This window comes from Netta rufina (genome assembly GCF_964035555.1).
Source record: "Netta rufina genome assembly, chromosome: 1".
Classification (NCBI taxonomy): domain Eukaryota; kingdom Metazoa; phylum Chordata; class Aves; order Anseriformes; family Anatidae; genus Netta; species Netta rufina.
The window spans coordinates 14947553-14964482 of NC_140123.1; the positions used below are offsets into that span (position 1 = coordinate 14947553).

The following is a 16930-nucleotide window of genomic DNA, read 5'->3' on the forward strand; positions in this document are numbered from 1 at the left end:
TGTGGTTGGCGGCGCGGCCCCGCGGCTGGGGAGCGCGGGCGGGCGGGACAGGGGAAGGGGGGAAGCGGGCGCGCACAGAGGGGCGCCGGGCAGGAGGGGCGAGCCCTGCCACAAAAGAGACTGCGGGGTACGAGGGGGGTCCGGGCTGGGGGGGGTCCGGGCGGCGAACCCCCTTTTTTCACCCCCCCAAACCCCTCCTGCTGTCCGGCGGTGCGGGCGGGCGCAGGCAGGCGGGCCGCTGCCCGTGTGGGATCCGGTGCGGGCGGGCTCAGGAGGGGCGGAGCCGGGAGCCGAAAGCGCTTCGGGCGGGCGTAACTGCGAACTTTTGTTTGGCGTCCGCCGCCACTTCGCTTCCGCCGCCGGGACGGAGGCGCCGGCCGGGCTGGGCCGGGCTGGGGCCGGGGGGGCAGAGCAGAGCCGTCGGGCCGCCCGGCTTTCCCCGCTCAGGGCTTAACGAAACCCCCGGAGCCAGCAGGACCGAGCCGCGGGGCATGCGGGGCCGCCGAGCCGGGCTGTGAGCCGCCCAGCCCAGCCCAGCCCCGCGCCGCTCAGCGCCGGGGGGTCCCGCCGGAGCCATGGATCCCGGGCAGCCCCCAGCGCAGCAGCCCCAGCAGCAGCAGCCGCCGGCGGCAGCGCAGCCCCCGGCCTCGCAGCAGGCTCCTCCGCAGCCCCCCGGAGCCGTGGTGGTGGCTGCGGCGGGGGGGACCCCGGGCGGCGGGGCTCAGCCCCCCGGGGGGGGTCCGCCGCCGGCGGGCCACCAGATCGTCCATGTGCGGGGCGACTCGGAGACCGACCTGGAGGCGCTCTTCAACGCCGTCATGAACCCCAAGGGGGCCAACGTGCCGCACACGCTGCCCATGCGGCTGAGGAAGCTGCCCGACTCCTTCTTCAAGCCGCCCGAGCCCAAAGCCCACTCCCGGCAGGTGAGGGGGGGGCCCGGGGGGCTGGGGGGGTGGTCCCGGTGCTGCCCAGGGGCTGGTGCGGGACCCCGGGGTGCTGGCTGCCTTCCTCCCTCCCCCCTTCTTCCTCCTCCTCTTCTTTAGGGGGGGTCCCCAAACTTGTCCCGGCCCTGCAGTGCTCGGTCCCGTCTGTGGGAGGCCGTGCCAAACTTTTTTTTCCGCTCCCCCCCCCCTCCGTCTCTCCCAAACAATATGGATGGAGCGGCGCTTCCACCATTTCGCCGCCTGGGCAGGCTGAGGGCTGAGCCCTCCCTCCCCCGGTGCGAGCAGGGCCGGGGCCGGGGGCACGGCGCCGCCCCAAATGGGGGGGGGGACGGGACGGGGGGACACGGCCCGTGCCCACCGCCAGGGGGTCACCGAGGGCCGGGCTCGGAGGCCCAGCTGGGGAATAAATGGGGTTTCGGGAAATCAAGGGGGTTTCTGGAAATAATTGGGGTTTCTGGTCGCCTCTTGGCCGCGAGGGCGGTGGAGGGGGGCAGCAGGAGGGAGGCTGCCCTTCCATGGGGTCGGCCAGCCCCTCCGTGATCCTGCCCAGTTCTGGGGCTGGGGGTTTTACGGCTCGCCTAGGGGTTGATTCATTTTTCCAAAGACTCGAAAATCAGCCCGGCCTTTCTGTTGGGAGGCCGAAAAGAAAATAGGGAGAGGGGTGGGGCTGAGCTGCCTCTGTAGTTTGTTCTCTTGCTCCCGAGTTGCAGGCTGACATCGCCGGGCCGCGGGACGGGAGCGGAAAGTTGCTGCGCCGAGCGCTCTCCCCCTTGTGCGAGCACCGTCGCGGTGTGCTGGTGCACGGACGTGAGCTGGCCCACGCTCAGCGGCTGCTGTGCCGTGTTTGCTGCGGGAACTGCAGCTAAATGGCCTTCAAAACGCAGCAAACTTGCGGGACGGGACGTTCACCCAGCTTCTTGTGCTTGTAAGCTTGGTGTTGTCCCGCCGGGGTACGTTACCCCACGTCTGTAACACCCGCTCCTCAGCTGGGCCGTTGTCCCTCATCTCTGTCAGCATTTCCTAAAACATAAACCTGAAATTCAGCTGCAACCAGAGAATCATTTACCTCATTGTTGGCTGTCTTATATTAAAAGACCGCTTTCATTTTCCCTTTTTCGTTCAGTTGTGCCATAGCAATATAGTTGAACGGGAGAGGGCTTCACGTTTCTGTAACTCCCAACAACTAAAGCACCCCAAATTCAGTTGAATTGCAACTTTCATGTTGTGTTTATACCCCAAAGTAAGGCAGTTCAGTTCCAGTGCACCGTGTGAAGCTTGGAGCGTGCTCACGCACAGCTGGAGCAGAAAGCCTCCCCGAGTTGTAAATGGGGCCTCGTGTATGGTGCAATCCTTTGCGTAGGGAGGTGTGGCAAGGGCCGAGCCGTGCATCTTATTGTAGGTGGCCATGTTGTTCTGGTGTATCTACAGAACTAATTAATCAGTCAACGTATAGAAAAGCTACCGTTTCAATCCGGTTTTCAGAGCTGCCTTTTCTCTTTAGTGGTGGATGCGAGTTTACTACTGGCAGAGGAGCTGTGGGCACCTCAGGCTGGCAGCTCGCGTGAATGGCTTTGTGAGTCACTTCTGACTGACCGGTTACACCGTGCGCGGAAGCTTGCTTTAGATAAAGCTCAGGCAGGCTCTTTGTAAGCTCCCGATACCCTTAAAGTGCAGTTTGTGCAAGGGTTAGGAAATTCTCTGTTCAGTCCCATGTAGCTTTTTGTTGTTGTTGAGTTCAGGAGTCTTCCTCTCGGAGCTGGCTACAGTCAGTGGGCCTGCCTGCGTTGCTTTTCTCCTTGTGCAATCCCTTGAGGGTGTGTGAGGGATGTCCTTGCACCCTGCACCCCCGTTTCAACAGGAGAGCATGAAACTAACTCCCCCGGCAGGACGAGGGTGCGATGGGGATGGGTGGGTGCAGTCCAGCAGTGAACCACGCAGCCTGCTGTGTGTGGTCTGCTGCCTGCAGACGTGGTTTCTTCTTAAGCCCACACCAAGGATTAAGAACTTCAGTTTTCAAAATAAAACTAAAAGGAGTTATTTATAGTTAATACTGACTTTTACAAGGACTTATGCCAATTAACCAACCCAGTTCAAGACTATTGAACAGCAACAACTGCAAAATGAGCAGAGCACTGGAAATGACTAACTTTGGAGTTTCTTCTGAAAGATTCACTTAATGTGAAATGTCTTCTAACAGATGTATTTCTGCTAAAGTACAAAAATCTGACGGGAAATACCTTCACTCCTGACAGGCCAGCACTGATGCAGGGACAGCAGGAGCCCTGACCCCTCAGCATGTCCGAGCTCATTCCTCACCAGCATCGCTGCAGCTGGGTGCCGTTTCTCCGGGGACACTTACACCCTCGGGAGTAGTGACTGGACCTGGAGCTCCATCTTCTCAACATCTCCGCCAGTCTTCCTTTGAGATCCCTGATGATGTACCTTTGCCACCAGGTTGGGAGATGGCAAAGACACCATCTGGACAGAGATATTTTCTTAAGTAAGTAAAACTTGTTTTTGTTTATCTGTATCTTCTTTTTTTGTGGTCTCTGAATTTTAGTAAAGTTCACTGTGTTTAAAGTACATATTTTAAAAACACTCCTTATGTGTAGTAGGAGAGGAGATTCTGCCACTGAGGAATTTCTCCCACATTAACACTACTGTTTCTGAAAATTGTATGTTGTTCTGTGAATATTTATCCTATCTAAATCTCAGCTGAAGAATGTCATCCATTATATTGTGTACTAAAAATCATGAAAAGCATGTTGTGATTTTTAAACAACATGACCTTTGGGTCTGTTGGATCTTGCCAGAGTTCTCATTCAGGTCAAAATACACTTTACCTTATTTTCATGATACAGATTAATTTTAGACTGTTAGAGGCTATACCAGGACCTCTTGGTTTGTCAATAAGTACAGTTGTGTAAGTGAAGAGTCAAAACATTGCTGCCTACTCTACTCATGAGGAAGTTAATTTATGTGTTTGATTGCAGTACTGTAACTCTTAACTCATCTGCGTTCCCTGCAGTGAAAGGGAAATTGCAGAACTTCTAACAGAATCACACAGAATCACAGAATTTCTGGGTTGGAAGAGACCTCAAGATCATCGAGTCCAATCTCTGACCTAACACTAACAGTCCCCACTAAACCATATCCCTAAGCTCTACATCTAAACGTCTTTTAAAGACTTCCAGGGATGGTGACTCCACCACTTCCCTGGGCAGCCTCTTCCAATGTCTAACAACCCTTTCAGTAAAGAAGTTCTTCCTAACATCCAACCTAAAACTCCCCTGGCGCAACTTAAGCCCATTCCCCCTCGTCCTGTCGCCAGGCACTTGGGAGAACAGGCCAACCCCCACCTTGCTACAGCCTCCTTTAAGGTATCTGTAGAGAGCGATAAGGTCACCCCTGAGCCTCCTTTTCTCCAGGAAAATTGTTTCTTAACATTGTTTCTTGTTCCTGTGGCTTTTTCACACAGTGAAATTAGTATCACCTTTTCTGTAACTGAGGAGAGGTTACATATGCCAGCCATCTGACAGCTAGTCCATCAGGGAGCGTTTTCTTTTTTGCCATTTCTGAAACAGCAGGAGCTTGTCCTTCTTTCTGCAAGCGTGCCCACCATGATGCATAATTGGCCCTCAAATATCTTGACTATATTTTGAACTTTTTATTTAACTGGAAGGCTCTAAATAACCCATTGTGTGTCATTTTCAGGGCTGGGAGAGGGGAGGGGCAGCACAGTGTGTTATTTATGTAAAACTTGTTTCTGCCAAGTAAAACATCTGTATTCCTACCTTTCTTGCTAAAAACCAACATTGTCATTAATACTTCCATTTGATTGAAGTATTTGAGCTTGTAGCTTTTAAAACTAATTTATGCTGTCTGCAGTAAGAACGGATATCACAGAACTTCTTAAAACTTTCTTGTTCCTATAGTGGTGGTGCTTTCATACAGAGAAATTAGTGTCAATTTTAAAAACCAAAAATAGATTACAGCAATTGTCTGAAATTAGTTGATCCTAAATGTTACTGTTGAAAGCCATCGTTTTATGTTAGGAAAACAAAAATGAGCATTACGTAAAGATGTCGAAGACGTGGTATTTTCTTTGGTGCAGTTTAACAAATCAGCATATTCTAGAATGTGTGAACTTCAGTGGGCACAAGTAGAATTTCTTGGAACAATGTGAGTTTATGCCATTTGAGATTGGTGGCTCATTAGGCCTTGAGGAAACGAAAAGCAAACTTTCTTGTTTTGACTGTGTTAGTGAAAGCTCTTAAAGAACAACTTATGAAACCTGAAAAACAGATACTTGCTTTTTAAGTTTTACTCTTACAAATGTTTTTGTTAATGTAGTGGTTTTTGCAGAAAGTAGACCAACTTAAGAGATACAAAGTGTCTTTACACAAAAAGTTGATTTTTAAATTATGCTTATTCAGGTGAAATCAGAGTGAAAGTTTTGATCTTGGAAAGCTTTTGTGCAGCTTCATTATTACCACAAAAAAAAAAAATCTTTTCCTTTTTTTTTCTGCAAGTTTCTTGTCCTTTCTTGGTGTTCTGGTATCCATTTCAAAGGGTCAGGTTTCAGCAAGAACAATAAAGAGCCTGAGACTGGAAAGTACACACAAGTCTGGCAAACTCATCTGCATGTGCAAGATCGTTTGTTCTCAAGCAGACATCCAAAGTAAATGATTGAAAGAGCTGCTAGCTGTGAAGGATGTGTCTTGAAGGGGAAAGGAGTGGAAACAAACCAGGTTGTTAGGAATAAAAATAAAGGCTGTACTTTCTGAACCTCTCTCTGCTGGGTCACATGCTGACCTTGGGAGATTTTAAACAGCTTAATGGGCTGTTTTCTTTTGGCTTTCCTTGGGTGATGCCGTGGTATGGAGAGGCTAATGAGGACAGTTCTGAAGGCTCTGTTCACACTTTCGAAGTACATTTCTGGTTCTTAAAAGATTGTTTAATATTGTCTACAGGTGAGATCCCCCCAACTTCACTGGAGTTCATGAAGATTTGTAAGAAAAAAAAAAAACACTCAATGTTTTCAAGTACTAGCAAAATGTTTTCTTTGTATGCTTAAGAAATCCAAAGAATTTCTGAGAATTAATTTTAAGTAGCAAGTTTGTATCTCAGAAGCTTTTCTCATTGTTGAGTGATAAGTTCAATTTCATACGTGCAAACTTGTTAAAATCATGTCTTGTCTAGTTATACCTTACATTTTTGCTCAGAGCATGAGGACTGAGATTCCTGATGCTAAATAAATTTAATGTGGTTCCTTCTATACTGATTTTTGGTCTCTCTTCCAAGTATTCAGCTTTTTTGTTGGATTGGCTGCATTGCTCTTTGTTTCCATTTGTTCTGTAGCCACTCCATGAACGGTCTGGTAATCAGGCTCTAGAAAGATCTTTGCAGAATAGGTAACAGTATTAGATTTTTTCCAGATGTCAGTAAGCCTTATGGTTATAGTTATCATAATATGCTACATTGCAAACTGAATAATTTAAAAGCGAGTTTCGTACTTAATACTGTAAGGATTTTAGTTGCTTCCACTAACCAAAAGGTAAAGCACCACACGTATAGTGGTTTGTGCAAAGAGATAAATTAAAAAACAGTAAGTACAGGGGGGGAAATACCTGTCTGGCCTAATAAATGCATGTGTTTATGTGTATATAGGCCAGATACACGCCACGCACCTATCAGTGCCTACTGAAAGAGGGTGAGAGTGGAAGTGTAGAGTGATCCAGAATTATTCTGGTAAATCAGTCTGTCATCTAGATAAACAGTCCCCTTTATGCATGAATGGCCAACGTATGATTTCCACTCATTAGCGTTCATCTTGCTGTTATGAGAAGGACTCTCGAGTGTAATTTTCTGTTAATGAAAATGCAGATGGTTTTGGCCGGTGAGTTCAAACACTCTTGCTATCCAGCTGGTAAAACTAATTCTATTTTTTACTGAAACTGCTACTTAAATAGAACTTATTAGTTGAGACTTGCCTGGTTTCTAAGTGGTCATAGCTGAGTCATCCCAGCATTGTTGTGCGGTAGGCTTTAGCCCATTCTTAAGCATGCAGTCAAAGAGACTTGCTTGGTTTCTGTGGCGATGTCAACTGCATTGCTTTTTAACCACTTCCTGTTAGCCAGCTGCTGGTTGACATTTCAGTGAACTATGGAGAAAGATAGTGGATCACTCTCTAGGCAAAAGAAAATATGCCGCAGGAGGAGCAGGCGGCAGTTCCCCAAAGCAGAACTGTGTACGGGCTCCGTTTGATTTTTGGAATTCCTCCTGTGCCATTTTAACTCAGCCTTACGCTTTTAATCCTTACAGAGGTCGTGCAATACTTCACATTTTGTCGTGTGGGGAAAAGTTAGCTGATTGTCCAGCAAACAAGTCTTGTAATTACTTTTCCTACAGGAAGTAGTTCTTGCAAGCAGTTTATCAACAACTTCCTATTTTTTCTGTGAAGTGTTGAATGACTTCCTGAAGGAGGCCAAGGTGGTTTTCATTAGTATCTGTGGGCGTGTTTGAGGTGTTTACCCATCTGGCAGAAACCTTAAAAATAGATCGTTGTTACACATTTCTTTCTTACTCCACACAGAGCCATGGCTGTACGGAGTGAAGCTGAATGGTTTTAAGATACCGAACGGGTTTAAGATAACAGGGAGCTATGTTTTTTTTCTTTAACTCATGGGACTCTATGTGTACAAGAATATTATGTCATACATGACAAATAACCAGCAATGCTGTTTTAAATTTCTTTCACATCTCTATTTTTGCCCCTGTCTGGAACCAACTGCTTCAGCGACATCATCTGCTCCCTTCATTCTCCTCTCCTCCCCACCCTTCTAACCTTCTAGGGCAGAAAATGTTTGTTGGAAAAATTGCTGCCACAGTTGTATATTTTTGTTGAATACCTAAATTTTCTGGGGAATTGTGTATTTAGAATCATTAGTTATGGGAGCTCCTCTGTTTGTGGTTCTATAGTTTAGGCTAGTTTGGCATTGAAAGAGATGTACTGTTGGAAACCAAACCTGCAACCACTGCTTTTGGCAGGCTTGACTACTTTTTCATACTTACACTAAAAAGAAATGGAAGTTTTTTCTGTTTGCTAAATTCTATTTGTAACATGTCAAACTCATTTCATCTTTATATTGGTGATTTCTGACTTTATGAAAGTATTCATGAGATCGTTGATCTAAAAAATTCCATGAGATTTGTGCAGCGGAAAATGGGCACTGTCAGTTTCAGAACGTAGCTAGAGAAGAGAAATATTAGCTCAAATGCTTTTGAAGTAGAACACACTGTGGTATGTTTTTTGGCAATTTAAGACTTTGGGTCTTAGAAGGCCAAGTACTAGAGCGTATATCTTTCCTTCTTCCTCTTACTTGAAGAAACCTGAAATTTGTTTTGTGAAAGAAACTATTTTGAACGTACACTTGTACTAAAGATTCCCATATCTTTAAAAGGGAGGAAGAAGAAGAAGAAGCAGAAGGGCAAGCCTGTGTTATTTGTGTTAGTACTGAGCCTGAGCTGGAAGGAGGATGAAAGCACACCTCCAGTTCTCTCAATTCAGAGAACGTGCAGCCAGCTCACTGGGTGGGCACTGGTGAAAGAAATGGCACACGGTGCTTTTCCTGTGTTTGATTTTGTTTTGCCTAAGAAAAATTGCAGAGGTACTGATAATATCTTTGCGTTCAATATACTGCCATACAAGATAATTTCATAAGACTCTTCCAAAAACAGTTTTATTAAGCTGATGTGATTTTTTGGTAAACAAAATTTATACCCTGTGGTTTTCATTAACATATTTTCCTTTTATTTATAAGTGTGTTTATATTAATTATTCTCAGAAAAAATAGAACCTGGGACAAATACAGAATCTGTAGTTAGTTTTAAGATAATTAAATTCTTTGAGGATGTTTTTTTTTAATTGGCTGTTGATCTGCACCTTTCTTCCTCCCACAGGTTTTGCCTCTCAATATCTCTCTTAAAAATAATCTTTGTGCATTATAGTGTCTGATTCAGTGCCTACTGGAACTTTTCCATGAATTCTGAAAAGCATTGGATCAAACCTCCACTGAGAGCTGCTAGTGCTGTAGGGGAGCATGGGCCAACTGTAGAAGATGATGAATATGGTTCTTACAAATCTAAGTTGGATCCGAATACACACACTGGAGAGAGAGAAAGCAGTGGCATACTTGTGAAATTAAGATTGTGTTAACACAATTTTCATTAAGGCAGAAAAAAAGGGGTTGTTTCAAGTATCAAACATAAAAGCTAAACCTTTCAATTTCCGTTATGGAGTTGGTCAGAATTAGTACTTATTTATCTGTTGAGAATACTTTTGGTTTATATACTTGGAATGTATAATACTGTTTTATAGCCATACATACATATCTCCTACATTTAATTTGAAATGAGTTTATGTTACTGGGGTCTGAAAACTGTAATGTGGTGACCGCTGCAATTGTAACTAAATTCTTTACTATGTCTTTTATAATGAGAAATCTTAGAGTCTCTCTGATCAGTAATAAGAAGCATCTGATACAGGGTTAATCAGAATTCTATATAAAGTATGCTTCTGCTATTCCACACAAGATTTTGTCAGGTTGTATTTGTTTAAAAGTAGTAGCATCAAGCTCCATGGGAGCAATTATGCCACTACGGAATCACTTCTGTTTGCTCAGGTCTTGACCTTTTCTAAAGACAAACAAGAATTTGATATAAATCAAGATGAGTATCTTCTGGACTCTCTTATCCTTTACCTTTCTTCTGAGTGTTGAAGATGACAAAGAATTATAGAAGGTTTTCTTTAGTAGTCTTTTGGTTTGTAGCATAGTGTAACCTGTAACCCATCAACCACAATATGGAAATTCCCACTCAGTAGAGAGCAGTAAAATAAAATTATATTAATTTGAAAGCTCCGATAAATCCAAGACAGTGGACCTACCAGTTTTTACAAAAATTATTTCTAATGGGTAAATGCAATTGAACTCTGAGTAGTACGTGGCAAAAATCTGACCTTTTAATAAGATTCATCTCTTGCTTCGTTATCTCTCCTCCTCTGCAAATGAAGAAAATCAGTAGGTTGAAAATTTCATATGCAAAGCCTCCACTTCCATCTGCACCTGTGGCACAACAACTGCATGTTTTTAAAAGCTAGCACAGAGCAAGCAGAGTGGGTTTTTCACGCAGTTTGCCCATCTTTACAGTAGACTTTCAGAGAAAGGAACTTTTTATTTACTGGACATGCTGAAATGTTTACCTGCGGGACCTAAACTGGGTCACGTGTAAAATGAAAGCGGAGTACTTGTCCCTAGTTTGCTCCCAAATAAACATTTTCATATATCAGACATCAGTAATTACTTGAAGATTCCCTGGAGATCAAGATGTTTTACTCAGGGTTGAAATACAAGAGTAACTGTTAAAAAAACCTGCTCTGGTATTAACTGCAAACAATTTCAGTCAGACTCTTGATTAAGACTATCCTCCCACTGCCAGCCAACCAAAGGAAAAAAAAAAAAAATGAGGTAAATGGCTATAGAGAGATGTCAGCCAAATCAGAGATGTTTCTCCTCTTTTTATATGTGGCCAGACCACTGCATGTGTTTATCTTCACAGCTGGGAACAAATTCAGATGATGTAATTCGATTTGGTTTAACCTTTTGAAACTGATAGCAGCTCAGTTCTATTAATTTTGTTTCCTAATGTTTTTGTAAATTGCAGTGTATTTGTATTTGTTTGTACAGTCCAAACACACATACGTGATAAAACTCATTAATGGTAGAACTCAGTCTTTCACTATTTTATATAAAAGTTGTTCCCTCTTTTTTTTTTTTTTTTTTTTCTTTCCTTCCAAATAAGCTGTGTGTGATTATGTAACCCCCCTAATATTTAAATGACTCAATTTCTTCAGTAATTCCTAGAGAAATTTTCCCTTGGTTGAATGCGGGAAATTTACGTGAATCTTCTATGAGTAGCAGCAATCCTCTGGCGGGTGTCCCTAGGGCGTGACTGAGATCACAGCATCACAAAATGGTGGGAAGGGACCTTGGGGTCCATCTGGTCCAAGCCCTGATCAAGCAGGGATACCCAGAGCAGGCTGCCCAGGACCATGTCCAGGCGGCTTTTGAAGGTCTCCGAAAAATGGCAGGGAGACTCCACCACTTTTCAAAGGCCTCCCAACCTGCTGTATGCTAAAAGATAGCATCGAGTTGTGGAAGAAAGACAGGACTGTCTGTAGGGGAAGCTTGATGGCTGAGGAGTTCGCATAATGTGAAACCTTCTTGGGAGGAGGCTGTGCTGGAATGTTAGCAGATAAATGCCATGTAATGGCAGGACATAGTCTTACAACCAGCTTGCTAAACTTCATTTTTGTGTAAGGAGATATTTGGAAATTTACCAGATAAAATATATTTCAGTGTGTTTAAATAGGAATCTAGAGCATGGGGGAAGTTTGTCTTTTTTATGAAAACTGTACCACGTGTGTGTGTATGTATATATATATATATATATATATATATGCACACACATATATATACACACATACATATAATATGTTTGTCTTTTTAATGAAAACTGTACTTCATACATATGTATATATACAGATATATGTGTATATATTATATGTGTGTGTATATACATGTTTGTTTGCTAAGTAACACTGGAGTTTTGTTTGAAGAACAGGAGTTTTTGGAAGGCATAACCAGACTGTGCCCCTGTTTCACAGCCTCCTGAAGTGCTTCCTGGAGTTTCTTTTCTGGGATTCGCTCAGCTGGTGTTTAATCTGGTTTTAACAAAGTTACTTGAGGCGGTGTTTCAGGCAAGTATAGCTAGGTTTTCTAAATTGCTGGTTAAGTCAAACTAATAATATAAAGCTGCCTTGTAAAGCAGGACCTTTACCAGTGTGCTGCGTGTCAGTCATGGCAGTTGCTAAGGAAACAAAGCTGTCCTGAAAACAGTCATGGACTTTGCTTTAATTTCACTAATGAGACTTTGCTGTGTCATAGTGAAAGACCAGATCCCTTTTGTTGAGACTCTGGCATGCGGTTTGTTAACTTAGATTGGTGTTAGCAGTAAGTTTAGTTATTGATTATTACACTGAGGTTGGGAAGCCAGTTGTGGTGTTTTTTTCTTTCTCCTGCTGAACTGTTTTATAGGGAAGTCAAGTAAAGGTCATTTACTATTGCTAGTTTATCTCCAAAGGGTTCTGATTTATGGAGAGCTTTGTTGGTAGTCTGTCTGCACCGCATGAGTTTATTCAAATAGTTATTGCTTTAAGGATGTCTTTCCCTTTCTAATTACCTGTTGTAACTGAAATGTTAAGTAAACTTTTTGTCTTTTCCGGATATGTTATAAAATTAGCCATCTGTGACGTAGTAGTACGTTATCTGAAAGCAAACAAGCACGGGTTGTATATGCAAAATGGAATTCTTTGGGTAAAGGAAAGAAGCACAACTCACTAAGTGGGCTTTAATTCCAGGTATACTTTCTCATATGACCTCAAAAAATTCTTCCTTGTTTCATGATCCTTTTCAAAACCTTGGTTGGCAAATCCTCTACAACTACTTTTCATTCAAAATATACGTGGTCTCTTTAGAATGGTAAGAGAGAATAAAGTTTCTTTCCACATTTACTGTGTTGATGGTATAGTTGGAGGACTTTAAATACCTGGTATTCACAATTCAGTGGTGTTCTTTAATACTTCATTATTGAAAAAATCTTTATCAGACTGAACAGCTTTACATTAAGTATAGGAAATGAGGTACAGTTACAAAAGTGTAATCTGAAATATAAAAGGTCGTTACAAAGAAAAGGTAAAATTAAAGAATCACTGTCCCAATAAAAGTTTTCTTAGCATGAGGGCTACTAATAATGCTAATTATTAGTGGAAATCTTACTGTTAGTAACAAAATGTAACAGGACTGAGTGGTACAGCACAGATTGCATGTGTTTTCCTTGTTTACAAGGGACGGTGCATGGACTTTTTGTTCTCTAGCCTGAGTTTAAAAATGTTTTTGTAATAAAGACATGCAATGGTAGCTGTGTATCAAACATGAATCTTCGCGTCCTAGCTGGTAGTCTAAGAAGCACCTTCTATGCCTGACTTTATAGGCTGTTTTTGTATATATAACAAAAACATGTTTCTGGAAATGAAGAAATAGTGTGCGTTAATTGGAACCTAGCTGTCCCTTGATGTCTCTGCTTGCCGTTAGGTCAGGATGAATTATGCCTGTTTAACAGCAAAAAGTTTTAAACTCTCTCAGTCTTAGTGAGAGCATCCGATGGCACATTCCCTGGCTGCAGTGCTTTGTAGGAATGAGCCTGACTAAGCTAAAACCGCTTGCGTTCTGGTTTGTGAATGGGTAGGTTTTGAGAGCTTTTTCGTAGTCTGCTGTTGACATAATCACATTACCATCAGTGTTGATCCATGTTTCACTTTCCTACTTCTGTCCCTAAATACGCAAGTACTTAATTTCCATCTTTATGGGATACTTACACTATTCTAGCCAGTCAGTTTAACATTTGGACTTAAACAAGCATTCTCTTTCTTTCATAGCTGGTCTTTCAGGTTTTTCCTTACAGGAATCATAGTCTGAAGCTGTTCTAAAGCACAACTATGATATTGGGACCAAGTAATTACTAGATAATGGAGGATAGGAACTTTCAGATTTGTAGTGTTAAGAGAACTGTTACAATCTGTATGCTTGTGAGTTTTTGTTTTTGCCATTTTTTTTTTTTTTTTTACCATAATGACTAATAACTGAAAAAAATCTATTGGTATTTCACAATATCCTGATAATTTAGTCACTGGCTAGGCATAAGGAAGAAAAATGGGAAACAAACCTTAGCATAACAATTTAGTTAAAAATTAACATTAAAAATTAACATTTTAACATAAAATTAACATTTTAAGTATCCTTATTAACAAGGTCAAAGGAAGTTTTAATTATATTCTTCAAAAAATATTTTGCAACTCAAATCTGTGCCCGTTTTTTATTCACAGTTAGGTGGGTCCTAACACGAACAGCTTTGTGTTATAGACATTTGTGGAGGAATTTGGACCATTCATTGTTTTCTTGATGAGTTAAATGTCAGTTGTGCATGGCAATGTCTCCAGGAAAAATGATTCTTAATTCAATTTAGAAGCTGTGGTGCCCATTGTCCAACTTCTGGTTTTAAGGTTGCGTCGGAATGGGGGTGGGCAGGAGGGGAGCTTTTTTCTTCTGGCGCAGCTATTTGTGTGGCTTTTGCTCAGGGCTACAATTTGAGTCCTGTTTATGCTATGATGGTGAGCAACTCGGAGGTTGCGTGTGAACTGTAATTGATTCCTCCACTCTCCAGTCCTCTCGCAGGAGGAGTGCAGCCCCTGCCCTCTGCCAAGTTCTGCCCTCTCAGAATGTCTTTAGATGCTTGCTCTGTGAAACTGAAGGGGAAGGATTTAAAATGCTTTCTAAACCAAGGTAATAGCTTACTTACCCAGTTGTTGACAGAGTTGCAGTAAAGTGAAGATTGCTGGCTTTTGGAATGGATAAATTTAATGTAAATAAGCTTATGTGAAGAAGTCTTTATTCCCCACAGGAAGACATTAAGCACTTTTTTTGTGCTCGCAGAACAAGTCCGTTTGTATGGAATTTATTTGAAATACGGGAGATTCTGGTGCTTGTTGCCTTGCCAGGATCTGCATATATTTTTTTTTTCCTTTAACTTTGTAAAACTGTTTATATGAGAGAGATTTGCAAGCTTATGAGTTTGCTTTTACGTGATGCCTTTAATTCTTAAGTATCTGGAATAACTATCGTATACTTATCTCTGCAGGTAAAGGTATTTGATCTGTATTGCCTTTACCCGCAGCTGTGGTATGAAGTCATGAGAGCTTAGACTAGTAGCCGTTCAGTTACTTGCCTGCTGTTGATTAAAATATCCCCGTCCCATCTACCATATGTAGTAGGTATGTGTGTACTTTGTCATGATTTAGTCCAACTGCAAGATGCATGTTGTGTAAAAGAAATAGATGCACATGTTACTTTGTTGTACAGGATGTGGTTCGGTTCTTGACTTCCAACTAAAATCTTTGTCTATTTTTCAAGCTGCAGAAAAATAAATAAGATATGAATTCTTGGAAGCAGTTACTTTATCAAACTGATGAGTCAAAAAAAAATTATGAAAAGCAGATACACAGGCTGCAGTGCTATAGCGACTGGTTCTGTCCCATTGTTCTGCTTCATAAAGCAATCTTCGTTTTCACTTTGATAGGACCAGTTGCTTTTCATTGAGGTTAGTATATCACTTGCATCATGGGCAATATTTCTGTTAAAGGAAAAGTACATTTTTTCCAAGCTATTAGGCTAGTTAGCCCGTGTTCCTGCCCAGCATTTCAGAGAACCTATTAGCTGTTACCTCTCTGGTGGATCCTACAGATCCAGTATTTGGCATTTGGCAGACACAGAAGGGCTGACCTGCGGAATCAGACACTAATTTTTTAGCATTGTTTCATATAGGTAGCTTTTGTGTAATACATCTAAGGTATAGATATAATGATTATGTGAAGGAAATAAATCAGATGTTGTATGGTTGATGTGGAGATAAGAAATGAGAATACTAGCAGTAGGGAGGCAGTTAGAAGTAGCCATGCTGTTCTCCCGAAGTCTTTATTTACTGTTTTTGATTAGAAGTTCAGTTTTTAAAACCTAGCAACTACTGAGCCCTGCCAGCTTTGCTCTCATAAGATGGTTTATTAGCAGCATCTCTGTAAACGTATCCATGATGACTAAGAAACCTATCCATGACGGACTAAGAACAACTAAGGTATATGTGATACTCTTTCTGAGTACTCTCTGGTTTACAACTGCTTTCATTCCAGGAGTATCCTGAGCCAGGTATGGTTTCTATCTATTTCTGTCCTCCAAGACTTGTGCTGTCTCCCCTTCAGACCATGTAAGCTTTTAGCATCTGCTGTGTGCTTTGGCAAGAAATTTCACTCTGGCCATCCATCCACTGCATGAAGAAACGCCTTTTTCTGTTTTAAACTTGGCTTCCATTAGCTTCAATCAGTGGTGCCCAGTTCTTATTTTGGAAGTGACAATGAACAGTTGATGCTTGCCCATGCTGCTCAAGATTGATCTTCTCTGCAAATTATCTTTTTTTGAAACTCGAGTCCTAACCTGCTGGGTCTTTTGGGGCAGAAGCTTTTTTTTTTCCCCCTTCAGTAATCCCTGTAGCCCTTCTGTGAGCCTCTTGCAGTTTTTTGTATTTTTAAGATGTTGTGCAGCACCCATTGTTCTGAACCTTCCATCTTAAACAACAACAAAAAAAAAGGTAATCTCATGTTCGTTTTATTCTGTCTGCTATTTATTGTCCTTTGACTTTGTATGTTTTTATTTCAGTTCTTTGTAGTCAGCAGAGGAACTTCTATCTCTGGGAGACTTTGTGCTGCTGCTGTGCTTCTTTTTCCAGCACAGATCCTAGTGCATAGGCCCCTGTGGAAGTTGACCAGGCCTATCTGTGTTGTAAAAGCTACTGACTTCTACTTCCTGGTTCTTATTTAATAGTATTAATTGCTCACGTTGTATCAGGACCTATCCTTATTCTGTAGCTGCCTTTTTAACAAAAGAAACAAAAAAAACTTTGTTGTTCCTAATCACATCTTCTAGTCATCAGTTTCTGAAACATTATGCCTGCTATTATTGCTGTGTCTCTAGAAGTTTTCTTAATGAATTTTGAGATACAAACTCTTAACGTTGGTGCATTTGCTTTGAAAGGGAAAGGTCTTTACTTCATTCCCATGTGTGGGATCTGCTCCAACAATAGTGTGGTGGTGTGATAAAATGATACGTTATATCATTTAAAAAAAAACAAAAACAAACAAAAAAAAACACCCTGAGAGATTCATTTCCAGAATGAAGTATCTGTCTTTTAGCTGATACTGCACACATACGTGTAGGTTTTTAATTGAATGCATATGTTGTTGGAGAAGTAAGCAATACCAA

General features: G+C 42.3%; 1 protein-coding gene across 3 annotated transcripts in view; it reads left to right on the forward strand.

Moving 5' to 3' along the window:
• The first annotated feature begins 315 nt into the window (after positions 1-315).
• The window catches only part of YAP1 (Yes1 associated transcriptional regulator), an 87635-nt gene continuing 71020 nt past the window's right edge, over positions 316-16930 (forward strand). For all 3 annotated transcript variants that reach the window (XM_084290915.1, XM_084290914.1, XM_084290916.1), the window contains exons 1-2: positions 316-923; positions 3197-3444. In XM_084290915.1, coding sequence (XP_084147041.1) covers positions 576-923; positions 3197-3444 — 596 coding nt within the window. In that variant the 5' untranslated portion in view covers positions 316-575. The remainder of the gene's footprint in view (positions 924-3196; positions 3445-16930) is intronic.